The following is a 17,523-nucleotide window of genomic DNA, read 5'->3' as shown; positions in this document are numbered from 1 at the left end:
CCTCAGAGAGCTTGGGTTTGAAGCCATCGCACCCCAAAGGAGAGGACAATTCCCCCCCCTTTTTTGAACTTTTTTATTAATATATTTTTTTTTTGTTTAATTTCTTTGTATTTTTTTCCTGCAAGACTTGGTGTTGGCGGCACTGTTGTAGTTTATCTTCAATCCCAAATTCCATGAAATAGAAATCAGAAGTAAAGGTTGAGAGGGGAGGAAGGAGGGAGGCAGGCCAAGGAGCAAACAGTTTGACTAGAAAAAAGAAGAGGTTGTATGTGGTGGGCATTCCCAGGCAAGGCCATTCCTTGAGGGAGGGGGTTGGCAGGCAGCTTGCCTTTGCCTCATGCAGGGGAGGGAGGAAAGATCCTCTGGGGACCAGACAGTCCCCTCCTTCCTAGGGCTTCCTGCCCCCAGGGGAAAAGCTAGTACCGGGGATCAGTCACCACCTCAAACAGGGCTCTCCACCCACCTCACACCCCTGGTTGACTCACACCTCTGCCCTGCCTGGAAAGTGTATGAGAGATTGGCTTCCTTTGATCCCCTCCTTCTGTTGTTTTCCCATTTCACAAGATTCCGATATGATCGGGCAAGGGATGTAATCCAATTAGAGACTACTAAACAACTTCTTCAGCCCTGTAAGTTCCTATTACTTTGTTCAGTCTCCAGAATTGCCTCCCCCCACCCCCACTGCCAGAGTTGGGGAGTGAGGTCCTTGCTCAGCTGCTTCTAACCCTCTGCAGTAGAAATGTCTTCTTCAGGCCCCTTAGAAATTTAATCAAAGGCCACAAGTGAGTCCAGACCAACCAAATAAACTTTTAGGGGGAGAGAGAGAAGGGTTGGAGAGGTCGGGGGTGGGCTTGGCCACATGGGACATTTTCTTTCCTTTACACATTGCTCTTGACATGCCGTGCCACCCTAGGGGGTGGGACGAGGGGCTGGCTATTGAGGAAAGAAAGAGGGAGAAGATTCTGGGGGCACTTGGATTTTTCATTCCCCTTATTTCCTTCAGGGAAGGATGGAGTTAGGCAAGACCCTAGCTCAGTGCTTGGAGGTGAGATAGGATCCTCCAGAGTCGGAGATGGAGGCTGCACCCTCTCCAGCTTTTCCACGAGGCCTCAAGAGGGATACCAGGCCCCTTGGGTCAGGGAGTCACAGCAGCTCGGCCAGTGCCTTGCCCAGTATAGTCTTCTCCAGTATATAGTATACCCCTCTCAATTTTCTTCTTCCTTTTCACTCAGCTTCCAGGAGACTCCTCAGGACACCAAACCCCCACCCTCATCAAAGTTCAGGTCTAAAGAAAAGGTGGGGAGGGGGCAATGGTCTGACTTAGAATTGTGTGTCTCAGAGAAGAGACTCTGAGCGAGAAAAGCCCTTCGTATGTAAACAATCTAGAGAGAGAAGGGGTGGATGGGGACGGGAATGAGGACGACAGAGAAGAAGCCAGAGGAAATGAGAGAATCTGAAAGGAGGAAGGGAAAGAGAAAGCAAGAGATAGAAACCGAGGGGGGCAGAAAACAAAGCAAAGGGAGAAGAGAAAGAAAGATAGGAGAAAAAACAACCAGGAGTAGGAAAAGAGAAAAAGGCAGGTCAGAGGAGTGAAGAGGCAGCGACCGAAGCCAGAACTAGGCCAGGAAGGAGCCTCAGGTGAGGAGCTGGGAGAACAGGAACGCCAGGCTGAGGTCCAGGAGGGCCACGGCTCCCACCACCAGCGGGTTGGCAGCTCCCTAGAGAGATGCAGAAAATGCAATCTCAGTGCCTGAGGACCAGTTCCAGCAACGTGTCCCAACTTCCTGCCCTGACTGAGGTGGCAAAGTGGAAGCGTCCCAGGCACCTCTCCTTAGAGGCCAGAGCAGGGAAATCTCCAGTCTTTGCTTTGGATTGCAAAACACCACTCTGCTCCCAGGCAGAGCCCTGCCTTCTCTCTGGTGCGCTCAAGTCACCCCTTTCTCCCTCCTCCCTCCCCTCCCATCCCCTTCCTCCAGCACGTGGCCCAGGCAGAAGGTGCCTGGCCTTAGTAGCAGACGTTGGCAGCAGCCGCCTTTACTGCAGTGAAGCAGAGAGGGATGAAGGGGTGAGGATGTGGTTGCTAGGAAACAGGAGAAGGCCTGGAGTCCAATCAGAGTCGAGGGTTTGGGGGAAACTCCGCCCCTCCCTGTTTTCTGCCTTCTTCTCTTATTTCCCTTCTTCCCAGGAGAGGGAGGGAGAGTCAGGGTAGGGAGGGAACAAGCTTTTCCCTTTTTATTTCTGGGCACCAAAGAGAGAAAGTGTGGAGGTGGGTTGGGGGTGGAGTAGGAAACTGGGAGCTGGAAATGATATGAAAGGGGAACAGGGAAAGATGTTCTAGCTCTATTGTTAATTATTAGTTTGTAACCTTGGTGAGTTACTTTTTAAGTGCTCTGGGCCTCAGTTCCCACATGTGTCAAATGAGGGAGTTGGACATGAAGGTCTTTAAGGTTTTTTCCAGCTTGCAAGTTCTCTATTTTTTTGAGAGGGGATATGGTCTAAGACTGGGCAGGCAGAGAAGAAGCTGAGTGTTAATCAAAGCCCCTCAGGGGATTAGAGAGAGGTCTGGACAGGATGAGAGGCCAGGCTTTGAGAAGAGGGGCTAGGAAAGAGCAGAGTCCCAAAGGACACCAGGGGAGGGAGGGTCTCTCTCACCGGCTGGGCGGGCCTTTCAGTTGCGGCAGGCTCCTCAACCTCTTCCACCAGGCACCCAGCTTCCGGACTCCTCGAAGACAGGCCCCTCAGGACTGGGGAGGTCATGGGCTCTGGTTCTGAGCCTCCTGGGGTCCTCAGCGGAGGCAAGGGTTCTTCATCCTCCCCCTCCTCCTCTCGAAGACTCCCGGAACTGTCACTGCAGCCTCCGAGGAGCGGGGAGCCATCTCTGGGCTCTGGCCCCTGCAGCCCAGCCTCATCCTCGGCCTCATAGCCAGCTAGTTCCTCTGCCTGTTCACCGGGCCCCCCCCACTCCTCAGGCCAAGCTTTGGGGCTGGAGAAGGGACCCCGGTCCCCTCTAGAAGGCAGTGGGCTCCGGCAGGCAGGGAGTCGCCAGGGTTGGCGGGAGGACACAGGACTGCTGGGCAGTTCTGGGGAGCCTTCTGAGGGGGTCAGTCCATTCTCGTACACCCCAGGGCTGTCCTCATCCAAGGGCTCTGTGTCGGAACCTTCTGAGTCCTGCCTGGGTCTGCGGCCTGGGGCAGGGACAGCTGAGAATCAGAGAGGCCTAACTGGCTGCAAAAGCTACAGCTTTATCCTCATCTCTCAGGACCTCCCAGGACTCTGGTATCCCCAGGTTTATAGCTCTCATTGTCAGATCCCAATCCCCTAGTCCTTAGTACCTTATTTCATAAATTCCCACTTCCACTTCCCAAATAACTGGGCCTGGCCCCCACCCTTGTCCCCTTAGACCCTCATACCCTGGCTTTTCCCATCCCCAGTCCCCTTCAGGGATTCTCTTCCCCTTTCCCCATGCCTGAGCCCCTCCAGCTCCCCAGGAGCCACCCCCAGCCCTTCACTGCCCCAGGCTGCCCGTGCCTCACCTGGGGCCTCCAACATGGGTTGCAGGTCTTGGGCTATCAGTTTGGCCATTCGAGCTGCCTCCACAGCCTTCTCGGCGACGCTGCTGGCTGCCACTGCCTTTAGAAGGGCGTCTGCTGCCCTGTCGGGTTCCAGGGACAGGATCTTAACAGACCTGCTCCAGCCCTTGGGCCCATGTCCCCACCACATCACATCCTCCAGATCTGAGCTCATCTCTGGAGTCCTCACCCTTGCTCACACTCTGCCAGCTGCTCCCCTCCCCTTCCCCAGCCTGGCAGGGCAGCTGGCCTTCTGTTTCCTCTCCTAGACCTGGGCTGTGCCTGCTCTCATCACACCCTCCTGCTCCTCTTGCACCCTTTCCACCATTCTGTCCTGTAGTAACACTTCCCTTCCTCCAGCTGCAGGGGCCAGGCCCTCCCCGCTGCCCTCAACTGTGTTATTCTGGTCCTGTCCTGCTCCCTCCCAGTGACAAATCAGGCTTCACTCTCTTAGCACATCTCTCTGCAGCTACACCTACTTGGTGCTCACAAGCTATGCCTCTTTGCTGTGTTGGTACCTCCTATTACGAGAATTTCCCATCTTGCTTTTCTTCAGCCATTTCTGTTATCAAATTGTTCTCCCTGCCCCTGGTCACTGCTACTGCCCCCTGACCCCTCCTCCTTTTTGAGCGCTAGACCTGGAATAAGGTGGATCTCCCCTTTCTGCTACTATCAGTTTCCTCCCCCTGCTAATGTGCATGCTTTTTCACCATTGTGATTATACCTTCTGGGTGAGTTCTAAGTCCCCCTTCCATCCCGCCCTGCTCCTTAGTTACAGGTAACCTTGAAGCATTATGAATCCTTTCCCCTCTGTTGTTTCCCAGTTCTCCCTCTGATGTCAGGTGCATTCTCAATTTTCCCTTCCCTTTTACCCTTTGCTGTTAATCATAGATGCCTTGTAATTATTACATTAGTTCTGTAATTCTGACTGAAGGTGGGGCATCAAGGATCAGAGGTAGAGGTAATCAGATTGCCATGGGCTTGAATGGATCAAGCAAGACTCCTGGCTCCCTCTGGCCCTGGGCCTATTTTATCTGGCCTAGGAAGGCAGTCTGGATGTGGGGGTAGGGAGAAGGGTGATGGTGTCCCCTGTAGCTTTAGGTCCACTTCCTCCTTATATACCTTGGGAAATAGGGTCAGCCTCTTCCCCTCAAACCTAGTGGGTCAAGGACCTTTAGAGCCAGTTTGAGTGCTCTCTGATAACCTGGCTCTTCTGTCTTAGTGCATTCAGGGTTTAGGGCAGTGGATGAAGATCATAGTTTTGTGAGTTCTATTGGCTGCCAAGAAATTGCAACATTGAAAGGGCTGGCTTGCATTTTTGAGTTTGAAGGGTATGGATGATCAAGGCCCAGTCAGTAGACCCAGTCTGTGCTCAGGCATCAGGCCAGGCTCAGGCTACCTGGCAGAGGCACCTGCTGCTGAGGCTCTGCTGTTTCCATGGCAGCCAGCAGCCAATCAGGTTTGCCAGGCCTGTTGCTGGGGAGACCAACCAGCCTCCTCCCACTGCCTGATCCTCCTGACTACTGAGATCGGTTTTTCCTGCACATGCCCACTCCTCATCTAGCCTAAAGTGCTCCCTGGTGTTCTGCCCTCCCCCTTCCCTGGCTTAGGGCCCTGGACTCTAACCACTCAGACACTCAGATATATCTACAAATAGATATTTTCTGGTTCAAGCATCTCCTCTGAATATGATCTGTTCATGCATACACACACACAAATACACACACACAAACACACACACACAAACCCCTTGTCACCCATTATACAAACTCTCTGAAGCATATTTGGATATATCTTGACCTTTGATCCTCTGAAACACTCTCAAATTCAAACAAGATTCTTCAACTGTGCCCTCCTCTTTGAAGAAAATCCAATGTAGAAAAATTCCCATGCATAAATTGTGTAAATCAGGGGCCTGTGAATCTCATTACAAATGGATTTTTGGCTTTCTTTAGTTACAAGCCATATGCGGCTATTAAGCCCTTAAAATGTGGCTAGTCAAAATTGAATGATGTACTGTATGTATAAAATACAGGCTAGATTTCAAAGACTTGGCTTAAAAAGTAGGGGGAATGTAAAATATCTCCTTAATTATATTTTAGGTTGAAAAGATAATATTTTGGATATATTGGTTTAAATGAAAATATATTACTTAAATTCATCTCATCTGTTTCTTCATTTTTTTTTTCAATATGGCTACTAGAAGAATCAAAATTCTGTTTTTGGCTTGCATTATATTCATACTGGACAGTGCTGCTTTAGATAACAAGGTTCCTGATGCATGGAAATGTAATCTGATTTACAGAGAAAATTGCATTTACAGGCAAGCTTCCTCCCCTCAAACCTTTATCAGTTGGGCAAAGGGAGGCAGAGGAGACAAAGCTGATAGGAACTGTCTTTCCAGGTGGTAGATCACTGTACAAACTGGACCTCCCCAGGGCCTCAGGCTGAAATGACATGAAACTGTGGGCAGGCTGGGATGTGGTTAGGAATGCACACTCCCTGTCCTGGAGACTGGATCAGCGGCAAGAAGAGGAAGACTAGGGACATGTCTGAGTTTGAACAGGTTTCCTGGGCCGGCACAAAGCAGCGCTTTTATTGCTACTCCCACACACAACAATGACACACATCTCCACAAAAGACACTGAGACACACTTACAGTCTAACAGGGCTTCCCTCAAATACCCAGCCACCCACAGTTTACACCCACGTCCACCTGTAGCTTCAGATATAAACATCCCAAATACCCAGGGCTACAACTGCCTTGCGCTAAGCCTGCCCTTCCCCACCAGGCCCTAGGCCTGGGGTCTTGGTCCTCCTCTGGGCACCGCCCCCCTTCCCTGTCCCCAGGGTACCTTCTCCCCTTAACCCCAATTTGGCCTCTTCACCGGGTGCACACCTGGCAGCGGCGATCTCCTGACGCTGACGGGCGGCACTCACAGCTCGACGGGCGCCCTCGACAGCCCTGTCCACTTTCTCCTTGACTTTGCCCCGCCGAAGGGCCAGAGGGAGGAGGCTGCGCACGCGCCCCCCGTGCACCAACCGGTTGCGCTTGTACTTGCCCTCCTCGCGGGAGCCGTCGGGGCGGGTGGTGCGCCCGTAGCCGTGCCGCCGGTTGCCCAGCCACTCGCCCTCGTAGCGCAGCCCGTTGGAGCGCTGGCTCACGCCGTAGCCGCTGCGCCGGTCGGCGCGCCATTCGCCCGCGTACACCTCAGTGGCCGAGCCCTCAATGAGGGCGGGAGGCGCTGGGGCCGGGGGCCCGCTGGCCTCGGAGCCCGGGGGTCCTGTGCTGCCTACTTCGCTGCTCACCTCGCTGCGCAGGGAGCCCCGCTTGCTGCTCAAGGAGCTGCGGCGCCCGCCCGCCCGGAGCCCGCTGAGCAGCAGCGAGCGGCGGAAGAACCCGCCCGCCGCCGGGGTGCGCTTTCGGGTGGACGCGCCGTCCGCGTCCCCGGGCCCGGCCAGCACGAAGCCGCCCCGGGAGCCGGAGGCCGGGCTGCCTCCCTCGTCGCCGGGCAGGGGCAGGGGCGGGGGCGGCGTCGGGGGGTCGCTGTGGCCGGAGTCCAGGGAGGTGCGGCGGGGCGAGCGCAGCAGCGCCGCCTGATGGTAGGGCACACTCTGGCGCACGCCGTAGCCGTGGCGCTTCCCCGCCTGCCACTGGCCCTGGTAGGTGCCTGCGGGAGGGGCAGGAGCCGGGAGAAAGAGTCAGGACTCGCCGCTCCTTGCACTCCAGGCCCCAGGCACCCCCGCAAGCCTAAGTGTCGGGCGGGAGAGGAGGGGGCAATTGGCGTGGAGGTCAGGGAAAGGCACTAGGAGTGGGGACAGGCCAGGTTGGGTCAGAGATGGGTTAGAACAGAGGGAAGACAGGCAGGCAGCAGATCAGCGGATCTGAGCCGTGCAGGTAGACAGGGGAAAGGGGGAGGGCCGGGCAGGTTGGGGTGTGTGAAGGACAGACAGTCCAGAGGGTGTGAGGGACAGTTTGATGGGGGTGTATAGATGGCATGTGACAAGCAAAAAGAACTATGAGGGGCCAGCTGACTGGGGAAGTGTGAGGGGACAAGCAGAGCAGAGGTGTTAGGGACCGGCAGGTGGAGAGGGGACGTGTGTGGGACAGGCAGACGGAGTGTGTGAGGATCAGGTAGATGGCAGGGCGTGAGGGCAGGCAGACTGGGGAGAGGGAAAAGCAGGCAGGGGACAGACAAATGAGGAAGGCGCGCGTGATGATGAGAGGAGAAGGCGGAAAGATGGGAATGGGGCGCAAGCATATCGATGGGGAAGACGTGTAGGATAACTGCGGGGCGCGGGAGGCGTATGGCTGGGGAAGGCACACGCGGGGCAGGCCAGCGGGGAGGCGCACGCGGACGAGCAGACAGACAGTAGTGGGCAGGGCCCCCGCACCTCCGTCGGAGTAGGTCTCGGTGCCGTAGCCGTCCTGGAAGCCGTCCTTCCAGAGCCCCGCGTAGCGCAGGCCGGACACGCTCTCCCACACGCCGCTGCGCCCCTTCAGCCCGCCCAGCCACTCGCCGCGGTACGTCCAGCGGCTCTTGCGCTCCACGCCCAGCCCTTCGCGCTTGCCCTGCTGCCAGTGGCCCTGGTAGCTGTGTCCGCCGGGCCCCGTGAAGACGCCCAGTGACTCGAAGCCGTGCGCCCAGCAGCCGCTGTACTCACCCTGGGCGCCGGGCCCCGTGCACACGCCGTAGCCATGTGCCCGCCCCGCCTCCCAGCCCCCCACGTAGCAGCCCCCGTCGTCAAAGTCGAACTTGCCCCCGGGGGACATGCATGTAGTTGGCGCGGCCTTAGCCCCCCGGTGGCTCAGCGCATCCTGGGGCTGGAGAGCCGGCTGGGGGCCTGGGAGCCGGGCGAGGCCTGGGGGCGGGGGCAGTTAGACCGGGGCCGGGAGGGGGGTGCCCAGCGCGGGCTTGCAGGGCCGGACCCTCATCCTGAGTGGCTGCGGAGAAAGAGGGGGGGAAGTGGCGAGCGAGGCCCCTCCTCTTTGCCCGCCGCTCCCTGGCCCAGTGGCTCCAGGGCATCAACACCGCCCCCCAACCCCCTCCCACCCCCGCCACCCTTCAGCAGCATCTTCTAGCAGCTCCTAAGCTTCGGAGGCACGGGGCTCCCCCACCCTCCATTCTTGTAAAGAGCCCCTCCTAGGGCTTGGGGTTCTAACCCCAAGCGGGAGTCCCACTTCTCCAACCTGGAACCCCAAAGTGTCGAGTGTGGATGGCAGTTTGGGGGGTCCTTAGAAGAGTAGGCCACCCGCTTCCCTGGCTGCTGTCAGGACCCCTCTGCCCTGGTCCTTTGGTTTCCCTGGCAAGGGTTGGGGGGGGGTTGAAAACGTAGAGGGGAGATGGGAGCAAGGTGGGCAAAGGGTTCGGTGGGGGAAAGGATGGGGATGGGGGAGGCTCTGCAGGGGAAAGGCGAGGGTGGGGATGGGCAGACAGGCGGAAGGGAGAGGGCAGGTTACTCACCATGTGGGCTGGGGCTCAGGCTGCCTCCCAGGCACTGCATCCATGGCTGGATACCTCCACTCCCACCTCGCCCAGACAAGCCGAGCCCCCTCCCCTTCCGGAGAGACTGCTCCAACCCAGAGAGCCAAGGTGGGGGGAGCCGCAGGAGAGAGTCCCCTCTCTCCCCTGCTGGAGGAGCAGGCGGTGGAGTGTGTGTGTGGGGGTGGGGGTGGGGGGCGCAAGGTAGTGGCAGGGGTAGGGGGAGATGAGAATAGTGCAGTGGAAAAAAATCTTCCTTGGACGGAGGCAGGGAAGAGGAGCTGGGAGCTGGATAGGAAGAGAGAGGGGGCTATCAAGAGGGGGTGTTTTTATTATTTTTTTCTTCTTATGGTTGGGAGAGGAAAAAAAATCAAAATTCTGATTCCATCCCAGCACAAATCAATGTTTGCTCCATCCCAGCATCACGGGGGAGGCTGGGCCAGGCAGATTTAAAGGGGCAGGGAGAAGAGAAGAGAGGAGAGGAGAGGGTGGGGAGCGGAGGAGACGAGGAAGAAGAGACAGTGGCGATGGTAGCGTTGGGGGGTGGGGATGTCTGGGCAGAAAAGGATGGATGCCTGCTAAACCTGGGATGAGGGAGGAGGAGAGTAGAGAGGAGAATGAGAGGCACGGAGACCCCCAGGGTGGAAAGAAACCCTGGGATGCGGGCAGGGAGTGGGGTGAGGCTGAGGGGATGGGAGAGGAGCCAGGGGGAGGAGACTGAGCTGAAGATGGGGAGGCTGGGGGACGCCGAAGCCAGCTGGGGGAGGAGAGATGCTGGTGAGGCCGAGAGAGGGCGAGAGGAATACAAAGAAAGAGGTGCAGGGGTGAGAGCTAAGGCAGGGGTGGGGGTGTGTGTGTGGGGGAGATATTGTCGGAGAGGGAGAAAGGGAGGGAGACCCATTCTGGGGCTTGTGAGGGATGGCAAGGAGGAGAGAAGCAGGGGCAGAGGACAAGGAGAAGAAATAGATATGGAGACAGAGTGAAATAAGGGTTGTGAAGGGAGGGAGAAAGCTCTCCATACGGAGGACGGACTTGGGCAGAGACATCTAGGCAAGAAGAGCCCAAGCAGGGGCTGGGGGGCCGGAAGTGGTATTTGTGGGGCGCTGGGGAGATGGATGGACTTGCCAGCTGCTTGGACTGAAGCCAGGAAGCCGTGGGGCATGGATGCCTGTATCCACCAAGTCCACTGTCCTCCCTAGGAAACTGCTGCAGGGGACCAGGAGGCTCCCCACTTGTGCTTTCCGAGCAAGCTCGAAATGATCCCTGCCTGGAAGCCTGGCCCCACTGTGCTTTCCCAGGCTTTGCCATCCTCTGCCCCCACCGACTGTTTCTCTCTGGGACGTCCCTTGAAGGGGGGAGGGCTGGCAAGAAGGGGTGTATTGTTTTTGAATGGGGCACAGGGGGTGATGCTTGTTGGTGCCATAAAGATCCTGGGGCTTTGGGTTTTCTCTTTTGCAAACCTAGAGGCAAAGACACACTGAGGTGGGGGTGCCCTTACTGTGGCAATAATAATTCCCTTCAGCCTTCCACCCATCCCTGACCGTTCACTGGAGGGGAGGGGCAGCTCATCCCGGCCCTTTCTGTTTACAGACAAAAGTAGGCACAGACTGTCTTTCCCGCCCCTCAGTTTACTTAGATGCTGCATCTACCCAGCCCCTAAGCACTTAGGAAAGAGGACACTGTCCAATTACACACAACAGGGTAAATAGCCAAATGCACTCTATTGCTTTTTTCATACAAGGTCTGGTCCACCTTATTTCACAGAGATGAGAATGGAGGCCCGGGGTGGGGGAGGGGGAGGGGGCGGTTACTCACCTGAGGTCACCCACCTTAGGTCACCCGGCAGTGGTGGTAGAGCTAGGATTAGAACAGACTTCAGACCTTTTGAACCCTGTAATTCCTCCCAGGATTCCTTGTACTTGGGAACCTCCCTTAAACTCAGGAGCTCCATTTTGAATACGGTGGTAAAATAAAGAGCATGAGGTTTGGAATAAACAAATCTCCCTTGTACTTTGCTTTTCTAAAGGGGGATATGAGATTGGAGAGACCTGTAAATTTTAAGCCTTTAGGGTTGGGGCCACTTTTTTTCTTTTTTAATTGGAGGTACTGGGGATCTCATGCATGCTAAGCACAATATCACTGAGCTCTACCCCTGCCCTCAAAGGGACCACATCTTCTAAGTGCTTAGCATGGAACAGGGCAACTGTGGGCCTGCTTGGGGCAAGACAAGTGGTGGAAATCTCCTCCCTCCCTCCCTTCCTTCCCTTCTCCATTCAGCGGACATTTACGAGGTTTACTGGGTCCCCGGCACACTGCCAGGGGCTACAGCTACAGCAGTAAACACTGTGGTGCCTTCTCTCACCGAGCTTCACATCTAAGAGAAAAAGACAAACAACTAAGAAGCAATTCTAGAGTAGTTAGTGTTACGACAGGTTTGAGGGGTAGAAACAGGACGTAGGGACGGAACCGAACTTCGGTGGGCTCCCCTAGGGAAAGAGGCATTTAAGATGAAGCCAGAAGGGCGTTCTGGGGCAGGTCCAGCTGCGTCACATCACTCACTCCTGGAAGTTCAGGCCTTATTTCTCCACATGGTGCCTTGTGTGGAGACTTGTGCCCTGTTCTTTAGGGAGGAAGGGTAGCAGGGTAAGTGGAAGGTGGGGAGTGATGCTCTTTGGCGAGGTGACTCACTGCTGAATTCTAAGCTGCAAATAAAGATGTAGGTCTGATGTAACCCATAAGTCACTGGCAGAATTACCATGGAACTTCTGGGGTGCTCACAGTCCTAGCCTCTCATATTGCCCCGAAAGAGGCAGTCTTCAACCCCTCTCTGGCCCACCCCTACAGGTCCTATCATCCTTTCTTTTAGGGTGAAGACGCTTTTTTTTTTTCCCAGAGGATGCACTGATTTGTTCTGCCATAATTTACCAGTGTTTGGGGGTCAAAGAAAAGGGAACCAACATGAAGTGAAGCAGCTCTGGGCTTGGAGTTGCCCTGTGGGTGGTCCTCTACCTGCATGACTTCATCCAATCCACACAACAAAACCATTAGCTGGGAGCAGCCCAGGCTGGAGGCCAAGAACTGGGCTTGCAAAGAGGGACAGACCTCTGTCTGAGTCCTGGCTCTACTGCTTGCTAGCTGGGTAAACCTAGCACATTCCTTAACTTTTCTGAGCTGCAGTTTGTGTACCTCTAAGATGGGAAACCCTAACCTCCCCCCTAGTTTATTGTGAGGATTGAAATGATCTTGTATGAGTATCATGTATGATTATATAGAAAGACAAAACCACCTGGCCCAGTGCCTAGTACACAGTAAATGCCCAGTAAATGGGGCTTGAAAAATAGGTGGCATCATGCCAGTTCTATAGGTAAGGAAGCTAGGACCCAGAGGTTAATTTGCTCAATGGTGCACAGCTAATTTATGGCAGCCCTTGGAGTTGAATCTATATGAGACTCCCCAATTATTGTAACAAATGCAATTTTTTGGGGGGGCTTTTTATAAAAGTAAAACATACTCATTATAGAAATAGGAAAATAAAGCACAGTATCAAGAATGTAATCTCACTGCATAACAAACACGAGTGTATTTTCATACTGTCTTCTCTTCTATGCATTTTTATTTAATGTAATTAGTTAAATGCTGTATATATAATTTTGTATCCTATTTATTTGCTTTGCATTACACTGTAAACATTTTTCATGTCATCAAAACATCCTTGAATTTTTAATGGCTGCATAATACTCCACTGTTTGGATACATAATTTAACCATTCTAGCATAGCACTTTTATGCTATTTGCACAGTTTTGGGAATTAAAAATTAACATATTCTATACAAATCTTTGCGTTGCTGATGCTTTCTTTTAGAACTGTTTTATCACAGAAAATTTCAAACATATATCCAAGTAGACAAAAAATAGAATGAAGAACTCCCGTGTACCCATCCCCCAACTTCAGCAATGATCACTTTTGGCTAATCTTGTTTTCTCTTCTGCTACTCATTTCACCCAGGTATCATGTTATTTCAGTCTATTGATTTCTTGAAGTTGGATTCTTAACAGTATTAACAGACTCAGAATTATGAGGTCAGAAGCTAAAAACACTTTGTAAGATTTTTGGATTTATTTTGCTAGAATCACTTCCAGAAAAGTTGTACAAAATTTATACTCTCAACAACTGTGCATGAGAGCTCTGGTGCATGAGAGCTATTGCACCCTGACCTTACTGACCTTCAGTTGTCACACTCACACACACCCACATACACATCCCCACCCCTTCTGTCAACCTGACAGGTGAAAAGTGCTTTTTACATACACACTTGTTTGATTGATTGCCAGGCTTATAGTGACAAGGCACCTGGTAGCTGCAGAAGAGTGAACCCTCCGAACCCTAGAAACATGCTGGTACATCCTGGGGACCCTAGTTGGGGCTTCTGGGATTGGGGGTTCATCTTCCAGTTGTGCCCCCCAACCTCCCTGCTCGCCCCCAGGGCAGGAAGGAGCTTGGAAAACTCTCCTGCCTCATCCCACGGGCAGCCACCAGGGGTCAGGATGGGGCCAGAGATCCCCATGGTGGGAGCCAGGGTATGAATGGCCAGGGGCCAGATACTGCATTTCCTGTTTGTCCACTGCTGGCGAGACACACAGCTTCCCTCTGCTCATTGGATCATGATTCCAGAATGTTCTGGATGGGTGTCCTTCCTTGTCTGACCACCCCTGCCTCTCACTGCTCCCCGTTTGGGCTTGCTGAGAAGGGAAAGGGTGTTTGAGAACTCGGTTCCGCTCCTTTCTCTAGACTCTCTGTGGGACTGGACTCTCTCTGGACAAGGGTTTTTAACGCAAGGTCTGTGGACTGAGGGACCCAAGGACGGGCCTTAGGGACTGTGAACGCTCTGAAAATGGGCAAATGGCACATGGATATCCATTTTTTCCCTCTGGGGAGAGGAGAATAGCTCTCATGAGATTCTGAAAGGGGCACCCACACCCCTCAGAGTCCAGCATCTTCCGGTCCCCCCTCCTCCCTCCTAAGCCCATTTGCTTCCTAGGCTGTGGAGGGGGCAGCCTGGTGTTGGAAAGAAGGGTGGTCTTGGGGGTTATGCTCAGGCATTGGGCCTTCTACATCACCCAGTGGAGCTGAGAGAAAGAGCCTGAATTTCCCCTGGGGTGGGGTGGGGAGAGGACGAGGAGATGAGGCTGAATTAGATTTGGGTGCACACTGAGACACCCTGCCTCACACTGAAGAGCACATGTTTGTGTGCTTTTTAGTGATCATTGCGGGGAGCAGAGGGTCAGGGGAAGGAAGGTCTGGGATCACCCAGACCACTAGTCTTGGAGCCATGGGTGGCAGCAGGGGTAAGATGCTCAAGAGGTAGAGAAACCAGCCAGGTTACTTTCCACGAGGGCCCTGCTCTGTGTCTTATTTCATCACAACTTGCTCTAAGTCCTAGACCCTGTGCACGTGTGGATGGGAGTTGGGGTTAGGACCCCCAAGGTTCTCAGAGAAGTCCAGGCTGGCCCTACCGCAGAAAGAGGAGCTGGGGGCTTGGAGAGGCTGAGTCAGTGCCAGAGTCATCCAGCACATCAGAAATGAAGGAAAAAAATGCAGAGCATTCCTAAATCCCACACTAGTACCCCATTTTACCCCATAATAATGGCTCATGTTTGTACATAAAGATAACCTGAAGATACAGCAAATCATGATCATTACCCACGTCCCCTTTCGGCCACTGCACGAGGAGCAGGGGATAGCTGGACAAACCACAATTACTGTACACGTGTGAATGCAGGGCATTCCTCTTTAGGCGACTTTGTTTCTGACGTTCACTCTGGACTCAGTGGCTCCCCCATCTTATTTTCTAGGGTGGAATTTCACCTCCTGCAGCTGCAACTGCTACTTCTCGCAGAATTTCCTTATTAAGAGGGAAATTAGCATGTATTAAAGACAGATGAACATCTAGTTGACTCTCTCTGATGAAAATAGAAAAACTGAAAAAAATCTTTTAAAAGTGACATCTTCCAAGAAAGATGGGAACAGCTGTTCAAAACTCCATGTGCCAGAAGTGAATGCAGGGAGATATTTGTCTCTGTGAAATTCACTTCCAGGTAAAGAGGCTTCCCTTCTCCCCTTGGAGCCATGGGAAAGGTGTCCCACCCTTTCCTCCCTTGCCCTTGTGCAGGGTCTCGGTCCAGACCTGCAACCAACCACGGGCTCAGCTCCTGCTATTTATGCTCTGGAACTCCTGGGCAAGGCTGCTCTTGGTAACCATAGAGACCAGAATTTGCCCTTGCACAAGAGTTATGTGGGAGAGCAAGGGCATTCACACTGTGAGGTTAGCCCCCCTACCCACACTTCCCCTAACAACGTCTCTGCCCAAGCATGTTTCCCTGTCCAGTCTGTGATTGGATCCGTAACTTTGCAACAACCCTGGAATAGGTGGTGGTGGCGCAGGCTGATCATGATGTGAGACACGGAGAGGCTGAGGTCAATTTCACCCCTCAGTGAGGACTGAGCAGCCAGCGTGGCCCCCATTCCATGGTGTGGGAGATACAGAGGGGAGCTTCACAGCTGACAGCTGCACACAGCTGGTGGCTCCGGAGCTGAGGCCGGGACCAGGGCACTTCCCAGCACCCCTCCCTCCCTTGATACATGGCGACCCCCCTCACCAAGGGAGGTGCACTAGGTATCTTCCTGTTAGCACTGGTGCGCTTGACAAATGACACTGACTAGGTAGCTCAGAAAGAGGGCAACACTAGGCCCTGGAGTCTTTGTGTTTTGCAGACTAGGTGGGAGATGACAGTACTCATAATTGACGTTCGCTGAAGGCTTATTGTGTAGCAAGTTCTGTGCTAAGTTCTGTATTTGCAGTGTTTTATTGAATCCTCACAATAGCCCTGTGAGGGAGGCACCATTATCCCTACTTTATAGATGAGAATACTGAGCATTAGAGAGGTTGGTGACCCTGTCCTAGATTAGAGGCTCCCAAACTTTGGCATGCAGCAGAATCACCCAGGGGCTTGGCCCTCGCCAACAGAGTGGGGTCTAGAAAGCTGGAGTGGGGCCCAAGAATTTGCAAATAAGGCTGATGGATCAAGGAGTACACTTTGAGGACCACTGCCCTAGGTAGGCCATCCGGCTACTAAGTGTAGAGGCATGGCTTTAGAACAGTTCCTCTGGTCTCTAAAGCCTTTGGGGTGGGGGAGCTTTTTGGTTTTGTTTTTTTGTAGAGGGGAGGTAATTAGGTTTATTTATCTATTTGGTTTTTCAGTGGAGGTACTGGGGATTGAACCCAGGACCTCATGCATGCTAAGCATGAGCTCTACCACTTGAGCTATACCCTCCCCTCTGTGGTTTTTTTTTTTTTTTTTAAATGAAGTGTAGTTGGTTTACAATGTGTTAGTTTCTGGTGTACAGCATAGTGATTCAGGTATACATGTATGTATATTCTTTTTCATTATAGGTTACTACAAGATACTGAATGTGGTTTCCTGTGCTATATACTAGGCCCTTGTTGTTTATCTGTTTTATATATAGTAGCTTGTATTTGCATTTCCTGAACTCCCAATTTATACCTCCACCCACTCCCCCTCCTGGTAACCATAAGTTTGCTTTCTATATGAATGTGTTTCTATTTTGTAAATAAATTCAGTTGTATCATTTTTCAGATTCCACATATAAGTGATATAATATTTCTCTTTCTCTGATTTACTTCACTTAGTATGATAATCTCTAGGTCCATCCTTGTTGCTGCAAATGGCAATATTTCATTCTTTTTTATGGCTGAATGATATCCCACTATATATATATACCACATCTTCGTTATCCATTCATTTGTCCATGGGCATTTAGGTCGCTTCCACATCTTGGCTATTGTAAATAGTGCTGCTGTGAACATTGGGGTGCATGTAACTTTTCGAATTTGACTTCCCTCTGGATATATGCCCAGGAGTGGGATTGCTGGATCATATGGTAAGTCTATTTTTAGTTTTTTTAAGGAAACTCTATACTGTTTTCCACAGTGTAAAGCCTGTTTTTTAGCCACTGCACACACTGCCTCATTATAAGCTTTTCCAGGAAGATTCCCCTGAACTACGCCCTTGGTGGGGGATGAACTGGGTTAGGAAGGCAGTCAGCCTCTTTCTAATCACCTTAATCACATCCATAGTTTTCTCTGCATCTGCAAAGACCTGTCCCAGCCTCTCAGCTGTTTTTCCTTGTGGCTCTGACACCTGTGGGGAATATCTGCCTAACAGCACCATTCCACCCTCTCCTCTGCCCTCAGTTCTGGGAGCTGTCCTCGTCCTGCTCAGCAGATGGGGGCAGTGATGGTGGTCATTTTCTAGCTTGTCTTCCAGGCTCTATGGTGGCTGGCATCGCTGTGATCGTGTTGCTCCGGGACTCCTTGGCATGTCCCTCCCAGTCTGTCCTTGTGGCTTCATGCTCCAGACCACATAGTGACTGAGGACCCTTCCCCAGGGTC

General features: G+C 53.0%; 1 protein-coding gene across 1 annotated transcript; it reads right to left on the bottom strand.

Moving 5' to 3' along the window:
* Positions 1–10: 10 nt before the first annotated feature.
* Positions 11–9,703, bottom strand: JPH4 (junctophilin 4). The gene is given in 7 exon segments (XM_074365747.1): positions 11–1,718; positions 2,653–3,185; positions 3,534–3,652; positions 6,469–7,240; positions 7,965–8,335; positions 8,337–8,514; positions 9,035–9,703. Coding segments are annotated over 6 exon segments (1,890 nt in total). The 5' UTR covers positions 8,348–8,514; positions 9,035–9,703; the 3' UTR covers positions 11–1,634.
* Between the last annotated feature and the right edge of the window lie 7,820 nt (positions 9,704–17,523).

This window comes from Camelus bactrianus, chromosome 6, assembly GCF_048773025.1.
Source record: "Camelus bactrianus isolate YW-2024 breed Bactrian camel chromosome 6, ASM4877302v1, whole genome shotgun sequence".
NCBI classification, from domain to species: domain Eukaryota; kingdom Metazoa; phylum Chordata; class Mammalia; order Artiodactyla; family Camelidae; genus Camelus; species Camelus bactrianus.
Note: the sequence above shows the minus strand (reverse complement) of the source record. Positions and strands in the feature narration are given on the sequence as shown.